Source organism: Prionailurus viverrinus, chromosome C2 (assembly GCF_022837055.1).
Source record: "Prionailurus viverrinus isolate Anna chromosome C2, UM_Priviv_1.0, whole genome shotgun sequence".
Classification (NCBI taxonomy): Eukaryota; Metazoa; Chordata; class Mammalia; order Carnivora; family Felidae; genus Prionailurus; species Prionailurus viverrinus.
In genome coordinates this window covers 38,622,850-38,639,682 of record NC_062569.1, presented here as the reverse complement: position 1 = coordinate 38,639,682, position 16,833 = coordinate 38,622,850, and the positions used below count along the sequence as shown (strand labels likewise).

General features: G+C 38.9%; 1 protein-coding gene across 7 annotated transcripts in view; it reads left to right on the top strand.

The window, feature by feature from the left end:
• SLC9A9 (solute carrier family 9 member A9) overlaps window positions 1-16,833 on the top strand; it is a 687,543-nt gene that overhangs the window by 405,825 nt on the left and 264,885 nt on the right. For all 7 annotated transcript variants that reach the window (XR_007155680.1, XM_047875494.1, XM_047875495.1 and 4 more), the window contains one exon: window positions 11,319-11,407. Coding sequence is in view for 6 of the 7 variants with exons in the window: in XM_047875494.1 (XP_047731450.1) it covers window positions 11,319-11,407 (89 nt within the window). In the remaining variant the exon portion in view is untranslated. The remainder of the gene's footprint in view (window positions 1-11,318; window positions 11,408-16,833) is intronic.

Genomic DNA, 16,833 nt, shown 5'->3' with positions numbered 1-16,833 from the left:
ATGTAACATGTAGGTGAAGGAGAAAGAAGAGTCAAGGATAACTCCAAGTCCCTATATCAACTGGATCAATGGTTTATTTCACCAAAATGGGGAATATACATGCAACAGAAAGAGACAAACAAAAATTACTTCATTCAAAAGTCTCCTAGATGCTACAGAAATGTGGAAACTACATAGAAGGGTATAGTGGGCAATTGGACATGGAAATCTTGAGTGACATTGTTCATTAGAGATTTAAGTGACTTCGGTGCAAATGTGCTAGCTGATTCCAAGGAAATGAAAACTGAAAAGAGGGTAAGCTTGATGAACACCAATGCTTGAGATGGAATGCCAGAGATATAAGTGAAAAAGTGTTTTACTTCTTCTCCAGACCTCAGTTTAATTTGCATAAATACCCTCTGCTACATTTTGAAGGATATTTTTGTTTTAAATGGAAATTTATAAACCTTGCAACATAGACAGGAAGTAACTCTTAAATGCATGCCTATACTGCATTGGAAAAAAACAGAAATAAGAACATAGATTCGTGCTGTTTTGTGTATTGATGTCCTTGTATTCCACAGACTCATGATTAATCTGCCAACTGTGGTGTTGCCAAATATGGTGAACTAGACAGTAATCGTACTCTTTGGAAACTTGGAATCTTTCATATTCCCTGAAGGAGTTTTCCATTTCGTTAAATCTTTGACTTCTCAGTTCCAGGTTCACGTTCAGCAGTGGTGGTAGGAAACCTGTCAGAAATGTCTCTTTTTACTAGATCAAAAACAAATAAAAGTATGGCATGGAAAAATAACTCATCAACTTTAAAACCCCTCAGAGTACCATCTGAGAGCAAGACACATTTTTTCTCTCTCTCACTCTCTTTCTGTGTTCTGATAATATAATCAATATTTCCTGTCCAAAAATGGAATATTCTTCACTCTTAGAAACCCCTCAAGTCTGCATTTAATGTCAAAGAAAATCGTGCTCCTTGTGACAGACGTTTGTTTTTCCGCTTTTGTATCTGAGGGCTTCATCAACTTTTAATGAAAAAAGAACTACTGAATAATGTTATCAGTAACAGAGACTATAGGTGAAGATACTCTTGAATAAGAAAATTTAAATATTAGAAGAAAATGGACCTGCCACTAATAAGTCTAGAAAAACATCTATTTGTATGTGAGGATCAAAAACTAATTTCTCTTGATTGTCTTTTCAAAGCAGATAAATGTTTTTTGAAACAGAGATTCTTTCTTCTGACCAACCTACATTTCTGTGCCTGATGTCTGTGGACACTTTTGGGAGTTCGGGGGTGATACAAAGAGGGAGTGTAGACCGAGTCCTTGAGATCTAGGGAGACACCAGTAATCTAGTTGACAGGAAGTCACAGTGAAGCCCTGGAGCCCCATGTAGTTCTTCAATCCGTATACACAGACCTTGAAGCAAATGTAAAAGCTGAACCACTCAGATCACAGATTTTTAAGACCAGAAAGTGCTTAGAGGTCATCTAGAGCAGGGTTGGTCAGCGTTTCTTGACCCTTATTGGCAAAAAAATAAAATAAAATAGCTTTATCATGCACCTGTCTGCACACAAGCATAATTGTTTGCCCACAAAGGTACTTACATACTTGAGAATACATAAAAATTCTAATTAAAAACTATGAAGTTTTTATATTTTCTTCCATATTTCAATGTGTTTTCTTATATACTCCAATTTGGTGAATACCATCTTCTTGAATTCATTGAGAAGAAGACAATGGACCAGGCAATGAATCTAAATTGCACAAGTCAGCCACCTAGTTAAGTGGATGAACTGTGACCACATCCCAGGTCTCTTGATGTCCAACCCAGTACATTTTTCCTTATATGATTTACAACCACACACTGAATCTTGCTCAGGTAAGCTTATGTTTTATGTGTACATGTATACATATACATATACAATATTTAGTAGGACTAATGCTCTCTGAAAGGGTCCAAGAGTGGGAATCAAGGGGAACAGTGTACATGTCACTCCATTAACCAGAAAGTGTTAATTGTCCTATGAAAACTGATCTCAATGGAAAGAATTTTCTTGCCAGCAGAATCATTATTTTTCCCAGAGAATTGCAGACCTCCTCATGCTGTTCCCTAAATTTCTTTGCTTGCCAATTAATTTGAATTTAACTGTGTACCTCTTTGTGGTTTCTCAAACAGCTCTTTTAGCTAGTGTCATAAAGTATTGGTTCTAGTTCTTGTTTAAAATTGCATAAATGAGCCCCTGCAGCCAGCCCTTTAGGGATCTTGTACACCACTGTAGTCTCACCGTGCAGACAGTGAAAGGCAATCTTGTGTATACACATGAGTCAGAAAGTATTATTATTTTCTCTAGGCCACTTCTTGATTTCTTTCAGAATTCATTTTTATTTTAGATCCCAGATATTTTCTGAGCATGTTCCACCCCCTGTGGACCCAGATATATGTACTTGATTCCATTCGTCATTGCAACAGGACCCCGTAAATAGAACTTGAATCCAAGATCTTAGGCATGCAACATAGCAGTTGCATTTAGTGACTGCTTGTTTTTGCAGCAGAGATGGAAATAGAATGACCAGTTTTTACTTTTGTTGCAAAGGAAAATGAAATAATACTTGCCTGCACAGGATGGGCATACTGGAGGCTTCACATTTTTATGGATGCCAGGACTAATGAAACATGTAAATTAAATGCTTTTATGCTTATAGTAATTAGTTTGACCATTTTAAGAATACAGTGTGATAACAGTTTTTTTTATTGTATTTTTTATTTAGAAAAATATAATTAATAAACTCAATTTGTATTTATTTCCTAACCTATGATGGAGTAAAACCTAAGTGTGCAGGTAAGCTGCATGCTTCTCATACATGCTCCACGGTCTCCTACCTCGCCCTCTTCACTCACTTGATTTCTTTACTTCTGACCCTGCATCATCAAACTCTTTCTATCTTTCAAAGCCCCAATGCCCTGCATCTTTTAGGGAAATTTTCTCCATGTCTCTTCCACCTACCACAGCCCAAAAGAAATCACACCGTCTCAGGATTTCTATTTTCCTGTCTCCTACTACATTATACCTGCTATTAGATGTCTTTGTGTACATGCTGTCTCTGTTAGGAGTTAAAAAGCTGCTTGGGATGTCAGACCAGGTTTATTCATCCTTGTGTCCCCCATAGCCATAACCTGTGCTTTGCTCATTGAATGACCTCAGTAGACTAATAGAATTTGAGTAGATGATAGCAGACACCCAAGGTAACTTGCAAAAATCTGGTACCTTCACTGTAGTATTACTGAGAATTGTCTAAGTTTGGATTACTAGGAATAAAGAGTACATTTTCACTTGTTTTTCCTTGATGCAGGAGTTACTGTGGAAGAGATGGTAATAAATAATGATTAAGGGCATAGAATATGCAAGACATGTACTAGAGGCTTTGTACTTCTTCCCCCAGCAGTTTATTAAACCAGAAGTATTGTTGTGTCTATCCATGGAATGAGCTTCTCTAAGTTATTCCTTCTTTTCATGTCTTCTTCCTTTCATCTACTTCTAGTAATTGTAGTAAAACCTTACATGTACTTACTTATTAATGTTTAATTTATGAAGCATGTTAATATCCATCATATGGCTTTATACTCAGAACAGACCTGTAAGACAGATGGGTGCTATCCAAATAAGAAAAATTGTCTCTTAGATGAGTGAAGCCATTGGCCAACATTACTCTTTTTCTATCTGCAGCCATGAACAGAGAGTGAGTGGTACCTGGGCAGGATAAAGCCCTGATGGACCCCAAGCCCTGAGGGGCATGAACCATATGGTTACTTTAAAAATCCTTTTTTTAAAGTTTATTTATTTATTTTGAGAGAGAGAGCACAAGTAGGGGAGAGGCAGAGAGAGGGAGAGAGAGAATCCTAAGCAGGCTCTGCACCATCAGCATAGAGACTGATGCTGGGCTCAAACTCACAAAACTTTGAGATCATGACCTGAGCCAAAATCGAGAGTCAGACACTTAACTGACTGAGCCACCCAGGCACCCCTAGAACTCTTAATTTTACTGACCAAATCTAGTTTTTGTATGTTCTCTTTGACTATTTCTTTTTTGCTTTTTTTTTCTTTTTTTTTTCGTTTTTTTTTTTAGGTTTTTAATTCTTTCTTTGGGTCCATTGTTATGTCTCTTATCTAGCTTCTTGAGGTAAACAGTCCATTTTTTCTCTTTTTCTTTTCTTTTCTTTTCTTTTCTTTTCTTCTCTTTCCTTTCTTTTCCTTTTCTTTTTCCTAATGGAAAGCATGTAAGACTGTAAACTTTCCTCTGAGTAATCTGGTTTTATCTCATTGGTGTTGATAAAGAATTTACTCTACACTTATTGCTGTTTATTTTACATGAGCTAAAATTTCAAATTTGATTTCATCTTCAATTTCATCTAGGAGAATATAGTTAAAAAGCCCTAATGGATACATTTTTTAAGGTATGGTTTTGTTAACTTCCAATTTTATAACATTGTGATCAAAGAATTTGATTTGTTTGCTTTTTCTTTGAGGGGGAAAGATTTATTGAACTATTGATAATAAAATATACAATCAATTTTATTCCATGCAAGTAATTTCTTTTCACATTCTAGTATTGCTGGGATTAAAAATAAATAATCCCCAAATGAAAAAATTTTAAACTCCTCAAATGTCCATGAAACTGAAATTACTTCATAGAATCATGTCAATTCTAGAAAGTTACGTGAATAAAATTGGAGACTAAAATACAGATATAGAATTTTAAAACTTTTTTTATAGTTAGCAAAAGACATTTTGGATGGTACAAGGTCAAAACCAAGCCACAACAAAAGTGAATTAATTGATACTTAGTGCCAAAGTGTTGGTCAGAGATTTGCTTCTCAAAATGCAATGCTAGGACCAGTAGCACAGATAGCCCTGGTAGTATAAAATGCAGAATCATGGGCTCCACTCCCAGCCTATTGAAGCAGCATCTGCATTTTTTAAATGTTTATTTATTAATTTTGAGAAAGAGTGAGCACACAAGTGAGGGAGTAGCAGAGAGGGTGGGGGGAAGAGAATCCCAAGCAGGCTCCACACTGTCAGCTCAGAGCCTGATGTGCGGCTGGATCTCAGACACAGTGAGATCCTGACCTGAGCTGAAATCTAGAATCAGACACTTAAGGACTGAGCCACCCAGGCACACCCATAATCTGCATTTCAACAAGATTTCCAGGTGATTCAAATGTAGATTAACATTCCAGAGGCATTAAGTAAAGTTCTGAAATCTCTCTTGCCAAATTCAGATGCTTCAGGCCACAGATGCTCAGGCCACCTGAGCTTTCAGGTGGGATCAAGAAGCTCCTTTTTTCTTTTTTCTTTTCTTTTCTTTTCTTTTCTTTTCTTTTCTTTTCTTTCCTTTTCTTTTCTTTCTTTTTTTTTTCTTTTTTTTTCTTCTTCTTTCTTTTTTTTTTTTTTTGAGAGAGCAAGAGACAGGGTGAGTAGGGGAAAGGAGCTTAGGGAGAGAGAGACAGAGAAAGAGAGAGAAAGAGAGGGAATCTTAAGTAGGCTCCACATTGCCAGCAGAGTCCGACTTGGGGCTCCATCCATGACCCTGGGATCATGATCTGAGCTGAAATTAGGAGTCAGAAACTCAACCAAGGGAGCCACCCAGGCTCCCCCAAGAAGCTTCTGATATATGGAAAGGATAGTAGGGTCGCTGTAAATTAAGCACAGGCTGGGAATGAGAGGGACAAGCAAAACAGAGGGGTAAGAAACAGCAGTAAGAGAAAAGAAAGGAAGTGGGTTCCTCTGAGGTGAGCTGTGTCTGTCACTTAGACACAGACATTGGAATTCACCATTTTCAGTGTCCTTTGACCTGAAAGTTTGTGGTCTAAAGATTTAGAAACACTTTTTTTTTTCTATACCCAGGAGACTTCCTGAGTTTATCTTTAAACCTCATAGCTCTTGAAAAAATTTTTATCATTAGAAGGTATGATAATGATATGTTTTAAAATTTTACTTTAGAAGAATTGCCTGTGTAAACTTAAAAGGATATTTGAAAATCTATAAATTTATCTTGTCTTTACCTTTTGAGAAAGTTGGGCTGCCTCTACTAAAAATGTCTGATTCATTTGGAATCAGTATTAGTTCCTTGTCCTAAACTTTAAAAACGGGTCGGTGGGGGGGGGGGGGGGGGGGCACCTGGGTGGCTCAATAGGTTCAGTGTCTGACTTTTGGTTTTGGCTAAGGTCATGATCTCATGGTTCATGGCATGGAGCCCCATATCAGGATCTGTGCTGGCAGTGCAGAGCCTGCTTGGGATTCTCTCTGTCTCCCTTTCTCTGCTCCTCTCCCACTTGTGCACCCCTCCCCACACTCTCTCAAAACAAATAAAAATTCAAAAACAAAAAACAAAAAAAAGACTAAATTGAGGTGTTAATCCTAGTGAATTAATAAAGTAATATATAGGAAAATGACAGACCCACACAATTGGAGGATATCCAAACTTTAGGAAAAGAAATTTTTTCCACAGCAGCTCTGGCAGATAATCATTCAATCCAAACATTTCAGATCATAGGAAACTTCTCACACTTCAAGGCAGTCACTTCTTTGTAGGATAGTGCTCATATTTTGGAAAGATCATGTGACTGGAAATCAGAAGACACAAGTCCAAGTATAGCCCATGCCTCTCTAGTAGTTCTAGGCCTAACTTACTCCCTTCCCCCAAGCTTCTTGTTCTAATCTACTGGCTCAAACTCCCATCACTTTTTAAAAATGTCAATTCCTTCCATAAGTAGGAATGGAACTTGGCATGGCATCACAGCTGCCATTGACATCCCCTGTTGTCCCAGTCATAACAGGAGGATATAGGTTGGATCTTATTTCCAGATGACATGGCTTCAGTAGTTTCAGAGAACCATCAAAGTTTACAATGAGAAGGGACCCACAAGTGAGGACTTGTCAGGATTCATCAGGAAAAGAGAAACCAACTAGCTATGCCCAGAGTTTAATGCAGGAGATTGAGTATACAGATGATAGAGACCTGAAAAAATAGAACGGGGCACTGAGGCAATACAGGTAGTAATTACAGGAAGCAAGTGTAAACCCTGGGCCAGGAGAAGCAAAGGGAAGAGAATCTAGAATTTCCTAAGAGGTAACTGCTGAAGCTGGGAACCAGACTTCTGAGTGGGGCCTGTGAGGCTGGAACCAACTTCAAAAAGCTATGGAGAAGAACCATGGCTGAGATGCAACTGACAGGAGCAGCAAGCAAACAGGAAGGGAGCAAGGCCTTTCCTCTTCTCACATCCTAGCCTCCCTCTGGGACTCATATTAGCAGAGCTCAACAGGCTGTGGCAAAGGAAGATGTGGTCTGCATGGTCCCAGGCCCATATCACAGGGCAAGCACAAGAGGCTGGGTTTGGAGCTGAGACACTAGTTTACTGACCCACACAAAGAGCACTTGGTGCCCCTCCCTCTCCTCGTACAGCTGAGAATCTGAGTTGCAGAGCATGTAAGAGAGTTGTCTAGGGCCCCACACAACAGTAGTACAACTAGTGCTAACAGGCAGAGGTATGCAAAAATATAATGACAATTAAAATATACTTCTGTAAGGTAGAAAACTCTCAACTCTGAATTTGCTTACATGGCAGAGAATTTATAGATAATAGTTTTATTTAGATGAGACATTTTCAAAATATGTTTTGGCTTGTAAAAGTCATACTAATTACAGTAATTTGTGTGAGTTAATTAATTACTAAGGTATAGAATTATGATTATGTAGCTAATACTAAGGGTTAGATCAACTCAGTTGTTTTAATTACAACACCAAGCATCTGGTCAGATAGGTACACTTTTCATTGTTTGTGTGACGTATCTATACACAGAGCTAAAAAAAAAACAAAAAACAAAAAACAAAAAAAAAAAAGGATTAGCAGAAACACTGCCTGTTAGTAGTTAATGGAGGCAAAGAAAGGAAAACCAATGAAGCTACTAGGGAAAACAAGATATCCAGCCACCTCAGATATGTAATCTCTATTTCCCTGGGACATCAGAAATGATATTTTTTCAGATGGTTTAAGATTACCTTAAAACATTCACAGATAGTCTAATATAGGCAGAAAAGCACAGGGAGTTTGTGAAATTGTGAATCTCAGCTCTGCCACTTTCAAGGTGACCTTGAGTAAATTACTTTTGTTTCTTACTTGTTACATGGGAATAGGGATATTCATTAACTTATTCAACAAACACTCGCTGAATGCCTACCATGTGCCTGGCTTTGCTCAAAGGGTTAGGGACCAATGAATCCCTGTGCACTCCATGAGCTTTCCTTTGCAATGCTGGAAAGCAGAAAATAAACACATGAATATAGAAAATGTTAGGTGGCAGTGAATAATATACAAAAATAAAGCAAGATAGGCAAGTAGAGAATGATGAGAAGGACCATTTTTATAGAATGCATAGAGAAGGCCTGTCTGATAATGTAACATCTTAAGGGAGGGAGGGAACCATGTGGATATATGAAGAACAGCTTTCCAAACAGTGGGAACCAGAAGCTCAAGACACTGCAGTAGAACGTGCTTAGCAAGGATATAGTGTACAGCAAGGGGTGAGGATAGTGGGAGATGAGCTCAGAGATCTGTAGGAAGGGGAGAAGGAGGCAGGACTAGATCCTACAGGGCCTTTTCATCATGGGGATCCATTACAAAGTTTAGAACAGAGGACTGACATGATCTGAATTGTCCAAAGAATCACTCTGGCTGTATGGAAGCTAGACGGTGAGAGTCCAACAGTGGACACAGGGGGACCAATCAGGAATCTGTAATCTAGGAGGGAAAAAAAAGTGATGGTGGCCTGGAAAAGAGTGTTAGGGGAGGAAGCGTTGAGAAGTGGCTGGATTCAGGTAAGTTTCAAAGGACCAGCCAACAAAATCACTGACTTACAGAGAGAGAGAGGAAAAGTAAAGGGTGATCCCAGAGTTTTGGCCTGAACAGCAGGAAGGATGGAGATGCTGTTACTGGAAAGGGGAAGACAGTAGGAAGAGCTGGTTAATAGTGCTAAGCCTAGGACCAGCCAACAAAATCACTGACTTACAGAGAGAGAGAGGAAAAGTAAAGGGTGATCCCAGAGTTTTGGCCTGAACAGCAGGAAGGATGGAGATGCTGTTACTGGAAAGGGGAAGACAGTAGGAAGAGCTGGTTAATAGTGCTAAGCCTGTTGTGAGGTAATAAATCAATGCAATAAATGAGATGATTTTTACAAAATGGTGCATTCTTGGTTCACTGTAGGCATTCAGCAGATCTTAAATCCCCTCCCTATCCTTTATAACACTTCTTTGTTGCCACTTGTTCTCAGAATACATTTAGGTACTACCCACACGTACTCCCACCCTTTTTATTCACCACTTCTCCACAAATCAATATATATAATCAAAACATTTCCACATCAGTGGGAGGGTCAGCTAAACCTCACCCAGAAAAATCTCCAACAGACTACAGAATCAGCAGAGAGAGATAAATTATGTTTTTAAATAAAGAAAGAAAAATATTTGATAACAAAATAACATGCATGGCAATCTTCCTAGTGCCTCAAGTACCTAAAGTGCTTCAGTACCCTAAAAGTTTCTCTGGTATTGTTTGTTTTTTAATAGAATATTTGTGAAGAGTGACATATAATATTTTGTAAGCATCCTTTTCTTAGTATTTCTGAGGAGAGGCTAAGAAACTGAAAAGTTACCCAAAAATCTATAGAATGCTTATTGCATATATATTTCTTGGCAAAATTTCCTAGTCATTTTTATCCTTTTGCCTAAAATTTTGAAGCATATTAAAAGAAAATAAGTAATATAAATGTTTGTGCACTTGTACTAGGTAAATGTGCCATAGCAATATTTTATCCAAAGCCAATCCAAGAAATAACCGACGTATAAATAGAAGCATCCAGTCTAAACATTTTAAAAAATGCTTGGTTCTTTAAAATTCTTTATTGCAGATTCATTTGCGATGTCAGTATTCAGTTCACATATCTCTATACTCTTAAGAATCATCAGCATTTAATTTATGAGTGTTTTTAGTTGGAAAGATTCTGCTGCTTGAAATTCAATTCAATCCCCTTGGTCTGACTTGAGGAATACTTACATCTTGTGTTTTTCCCAAAGCCCTCCTCTATGCTCAATTTCCCATAATTAATAGAATATTTAATCCAAAGTAGAATGCCACCCCCACCACTTCCATACCCCAGCTCAGGAGGGATAACAGAGAATAACAGCCCAGAGACAAATGACACATCTGTCTCAGGGTTGCTACTCCTCTGTCCCCAGGAAACATCTAATGTATGTATGGTTTCATGTATCATTTAAAGCTAGGTATACTGGGGGCTACTGGATGGTTCAGTCAGTTGAACAGCCGACTTTGGCTCAGGTCATGATCTCATGGTTCATGAGTTCGAACCCTGCCTTGGGCTCTGTGCTGACAGCTCAGAGCCTGGGACCTGCTTTGGATCCTGTGTCTCCCTCTTTCTCTGCCCCTACCCTGCTTGTGCTCAGTCAGTCTCTCTCTCTCTCTCTCTCTCTCTCTCTCTCTCTCTCTCTCTCTCAAAAATAAATTTTAAAAAATTAAAAAAAAAAAAGCTGGGTATACTGATGGCTTAAGAAATAAATCCTGCAGCTAGCCTAGAAGCAGCTGAGAGCCCACTGTGGGTTGGAAACACACAAGAACAGACCAGCTTACCTGCAAGGAGTGTGTGCCTTGGATGTGCTCATGTGATTCTTCAGCAGCATTAACAGAACTCCCAGCTCTGTCAAGGAGGCATAGGGGCAAACAAGGACCTTCCTCTTGTGCTTGGCAAGTAGAGGCATCAGCATGAGCAACAAAACCCTTGCGGATTTCTTAGGTCTGTGATTCGTGGTTTTTAATACTGTGTATGATGGGAACCTCTTCAGGTTCATCAGGGTACCCAGTGAAAAGCCAATGTTTGAGCGAATATGCCAGCATTTAGTGTAAAATGCAAAAAACGCAGTTGGCACTGGCTAGGAGAAGCCCAGAGTTGATTATATAGTCTTTTGTTCATGTTTCTCCAAGCATAACTTTTTTAACTCATGACAAGAGAAGAAGGTACTTCTTAATACTTTTCTTTAGGCTAATCCTGTAAGACCCATGTTTAAAATAAGTAGCAAGGTATACCCCAATATAGGATCCTTTTAATTTTAGAGACTATTACGTCATGGTAATTGTTAGAAGTAGCTCTACTGACACCTAGTCCATCTTCGTCTAGCTGAGGTGGCCCTACCCTTTGGCCCTACCCTTTGGCTTAGAAAATTGGTTTTGACCAGTATGTTTTTGAATTTCAGGAATAGTCGCTGTTCTTTTCTGTGGAGTCACCCAGGCACATTATACCTACAACAATCTGTCATTGGATTCCAAAACGAGGACTAAACAGGTAAAAGAAAAAATTCACTACAGGCTTTGTCTCTTTTCACAGTGTAATGGTTATGTAGCAAGTCTGCCAATGCACTTGGAAAGAATTTCATTAGCGAAGGAAGAAAGTACGCTTAAGGCTTCATTATAGGTTGGATATTTATAGATTTTTTTTTCCTCCAGGATAACCATTAACAATTCTCTTGGTAAGCAAAAATATAGTTATAATAGTCTCTCCCTCCTGAGAAATGTGGAACATAGACTGTCAGTCTTGAAGATGAAAGGCCCACAGTCGGTAATAATTCACAGTCACTTACATCTAAAAGCATTATAAAGCATGTGAGATTGGGTAGTTATACAGAGAGAAGGAAATGAAGAAGAATAAGGAAGTGATGTTTGGTCTTTAATTGGGTGCTTTCGCTACTCCGTAAACTCAGCTGCCAGTTGTCACACTAGCGGAATGTAGCTTCCATATGCCAAAAACACATGTGTTTGGATATAGATTCCTTACACAAATATGTGCTGCACAGCCACTCTGTGCCAAGCACTATGCTAGGTACTAGGAATAAAAGGATGTGGGATATGACCTTGTCTTTAAGATGTTCATTATCAAGTCTGTTGATGAGGGTAAGGACGTGTAATGAACAACTAATTATCCACAGTGTGATATGGACTGTGATAGGAATATCTGTATAGTGTGTTTGGGGAGCATTCAATAGGGCATCGTCTTGTAGCTAGAATTGGGAAGGTGAAGAGAAAGTTTCCAGAGATGATATCTGATCTTAAGCTTGAAATACAAATAGAAGTTAATTAGGTAATCATGTGGAACCTAGTAGGGGGTGGGAAGGCAGTATGAAGGGCATTTGAAACCAAAGTTGAGGGTGGACAAAATCTCTGAAGCAGTTGATCAAAGCACTGTAACTAGTTCTGTGTGGCTAGGGAATGGGGTAAGGCTACAGTGAGGGTTGAAACCATAGATAAAGCCAGAGACCAGTTTATGAAAGGACTTTCATACCTTGTGAAAGAGTGTTTTGACTTTATCCTAGAGGTAATGGGGAGTGGCTTAAACAACAGAAAAGTATTGTCTGAGAAATGTAGAAGTCTAAGATCAAGGTGCCAGCAGGATTATTTCCTTCTAAGGACCGTAAAGGAGAATCTGTTCTATTCCTCTCTCTTAGCTTCTGGTGGTTTTCTGGCAATCTTTGTTATTCTTTAACTTGTAGACACATCATCTTGATCCCTACCTTCATGTTCACATGACATTTTTCCTAAGAGTGTGTCTGTCTCCAAATTTCCCCTTTTTATAAGGACACCAGTCACATTAGATTAGAGGCCCACTTTATTCTGGTATAACCTCATTTTAACTCAACTATATTTTAAATGACCCTATTTCCAAATTAGGTCATTTTCTGAGATATTGGGGGTTAGGACTTCAACATATGAATTTGACGAAGGGTAGGGAGTTGGTGTTGAGGGGGGGGGGGGGGTGGGATTCAGCCCATAACAAGAAGTCACCAATGTATCTTAAGCAAAGTAATTTTAGGATAAGGGATAAGTGGTGTTCCATTTTAGAAACATCACTCTGGCAAAGAAGAGGAGCATGGATCAAATGGCATTTGTATTAGTTACCTTTTGCTGTGTAACAAACAACCATACAACCTAACTTCAGTGGCATTCAAAAAGAAACATTTATTTTGCACACATCTTGCAGGATTTAAGTCTAAGGTAGGCTTGGCTGGGGCATGTGCCAGTGCCCCCTGTCTGTCATTCTTCTCCTAGCAGAAGAACAAGCCCCAATGTGCAAGTTCATTTCAAGCCTCTGCTTGCATCACATTTCCACATCCTACTGGCCAAAGAAAATCACATGCCTGAGCCCAAGGTCAAGAGACTGAGCAGGTCACCAGCCCACAGTGGGAAAGCACTACAAGGTTATATGGTAAGGAGTATGGATATAGAGAATAATGAAGAATTGGACCAAAGTATAATCTACCCCAAAATGCAAATGGAGGCAGAGAATCTTCTATAATAAGTTCATCAGTGCTGAAGATATCTGATGTGATATTGGGGCAGTGGGAGTGGGGGAAGCCAAAGTGACATCTTAGCAAAACCTAAATAGGAGTTTTTGAAGACTTACCTTAAAACTCTCTAAAATAGTTAATTGTTTTCTTCTCTTTCTCTTTTCATGTCCCAAGATCAGCTGGACCTGACCCTATCTCCTGCCTCCCCAGGGACTCTGCAAGGTCACCCTTCCCCCTCTTACAATCAGAGGAATCATAAAGATACAATTAGAGACATTTTAAGGACCCACAGTTTTTAAAAATGAAAAAAAAAAAATGATACCAATACTTAGAAACTTCCAGTATAGGAATCCTTTTAATTATAGACACTACTGCATTCCCTAGGGTTTAAAGGGAAATGCCTTGGGCTGGTTTTTCCTGACCTTGTCTGGTTCTCTGAGCATTTGTATTCTGGGGAACTAAACTCTGGTTAGGGACTCGCACTTTTAAGTCATGCTATCTAGACTGCTCAGCAGAACTTCAAAGTTAACTCATCCCATGGCGAGACAGCAACCCAGCACCTAGGGGAGACAAAGCCAAAATCAGTGCCCCACAGACTTCTGTTCTCCTCTGAATGACTTGACAAGCACTCCCTGATGGACTGCCAACATCCTTTCTTACAGTACTCTTCTTTAAGAAAGGGGATTTTTACAAGTTCATTCTTTAACATGCAGGTAATTGCATCCCTCCATCTTTGTTTCCCCCTTTACCTCCTTTCCTGGGTGCCTGATTCATAGTAGAAACTTAATGAATGCCTTCCCTTCCTTTCTCATACCTTTCTTCATTGCTTTTCTCTCAGGATTTGTCATTTTCTACTTATTTTTCTTTCATAATATATGCATATCTAGCATATGTACATATTTTGAACACACGTGCATGCACACGCGCACATATTCTCCACCCTAATGGACAGTCTGAGGTCACCACTTTGAAAGAAATGAGATCCAGCCCTTTAATTAACTTCACAGATAAGAAGTTCTTGGCCACATCTGTAGCAGTGTAGCAAGCGAAGTTCAAACTCCATGTGGGAAACCAATTACAAATTGTAAAGAAAGGCTGAGGCAGGTATTATAGAGGTTACCATTATTTCCTTTCTGAAACAGGGAAAAATTTGTAAAATATTATATGGTAATACATGGTTACAGAGAATAATATCTCTTTGTACCTCCCCACACTATTCTCACTGTCAGTGGGAAAAATAGAAGTTGCACAGGCTCTGTGCCTCTGTCCCCAGGACTATTTAATGGGAACAAGGGAAGTTAATTAGTAAAGTCTAGGGACAATCTGTGAAAATCAACTTTTTATTATAAAATGCAAAGGTGATATGATTTATAAAGGAATTGTATTCACGGACTGTGGCTATATCAGCTAATCAAATAGCTATATCTGGATACAAAGACTTTTAAGAATTATATATCCTTTATAGCTTCAGAAATTACAGTGCCTTTTTAAAATTGCATTTTAACTTTATTTTTTTTTCATCTTTCTTATTTTTCAATATATGCAATTTATTGTCAAATTGGTTTCCATACAACAACCAGTGCTCATCCTAAAAGGTGTCCTCCTCAATACCCATCACCCACTCTCCCCTCCCTCCCACCCCCCATCAACCCTCAGTTTGTTCTCAGTTTTTAAGCATTTTCACTTTAAAATATGTTTTGCAAATTAATTTTCACTCCAACCTATGAAAACCACATGTAATATCTCTATGTGTTAGGCACAAAGCAGCATAATAGAGACATCGTTGCTGTTACCCACCATAAAGATTTATATTTCCATAACAAAGCACTTCCTTTAGGGTATGCACACCTAGCCCTAGAAATAGACAAATACTATAAGCCTGGACTCTTGCCCTAGAAACTGAAAACTGCTAGAGATGCTCAAGATGGACATGAGCACATAGAAGTCTGTGAGCCTCGAGGTCTCACCCTGAACCATCCAGAAGACTGCATATAGACCCTATGACACTACCCATACAAATCCCAGCCTGCCTCCCAGCCCTTTCCTCCTTCATGTCCTCACTTGCTAAGCAGACCTGGGAGCTGGTGATCTGGGCCAAACTCCAGGGTGTTTCCAAAGCTCTCTTTACTTTGCCTGAGGCTAACTTGCAAAACCACATACTTCCATACCACTCCCTTTTAACTAGAATTTCTCCTTCCCTTCCTGCAGTTCCCACATAAAAATTGTTTTCAACAGATACACAAGAGATATAGTATTAATTGGAATAATTAACATGCATTATGCATTAACATGTATGACATACTTTCCTCATTTACTTTCTACTTACCTTTTTACCTAAAAGGTAGCTTATTTTATTATCACTGACTACCTTCATTCATTCAAGTAATATTTTCTGAGGGCCTATTTTGTGCCAGCCCCTGTTCAAGGTGATGGGGTACAAGAGTGAACAAAAAAGAATTTCTAGTAGAGGAGATTTTGTTATAATCAGAATAAACAAGCTAAATATATAGTGCGCTTATGACAAGTCATAGGCCAATAATAAAGCAGACAAGGGAGTTAGGAGTGTGTGTTTGGGAAAGCAGGGTTGCAATTTTAGATAGGGTGGTCAGGGAAGGTTGCAATAAGAAAGTGAAACCTGAAAGAAGAAAAAGAGAGAGTTACATGGACATTTGGAATGGAGCTGTCCAGGAACTGAGAACAACAGATACAAAGGCCACCTGGGTCAAATTGACCAATGTGGCTGAGGTAAAGTGGACCAGGGGAAAATATGAAAGACAGTAGCAAAGCAGTGACAAGGAACAGGTCATGGAGAGCCTATACAAGGCAAGGAAACACTGGAGGTTGTTAAGTAAAGGCATGGCATGATAATATTTAAATTTTAAAAGAAGGGAGGTGTCATTTATTAGCCAAGGAGCACTGCAAGATAGCAGGTTTGAGAGACAATTGGTTGTTGACTTGTTACATTTGAGATGTATATTGGTCAATAAAATGGAGCTGTTGAGTACCTTGTTGGACCTAGAATTCTGGAGTTTGGGAGAGAGGTCTGGGTGAGAAGTATAATTTTCGATGTCATCAGTATAGAGATGATATTAAAAACATGAGACTGGTTATAACTCTTAGATGACATGTCTAAGAGAGAAATAGAGGAAAGATCAGAAACCAAGTCTTGAGGCACTCCAATGGTAAGACATTGGGAACCAGTAAAGGAGAGTGAGAGATAGTAGCCAGTATGGAGAAGGAAAAATCAAGAAAAGTATGGTGTCCTGGAAATCAAATGAAGAGAGTGTCTCAAAAAGGAGCATGATGAATTCAGCCAAATTTTGCTGAATGGCCAATTAAGATGAAGAGAATGAATGTCATTGATGACACTGATAAGAGTCATATTGGTAGAGTGTCAGGGTGAAAGCCTAATTATAATAGGTTCAAAAGA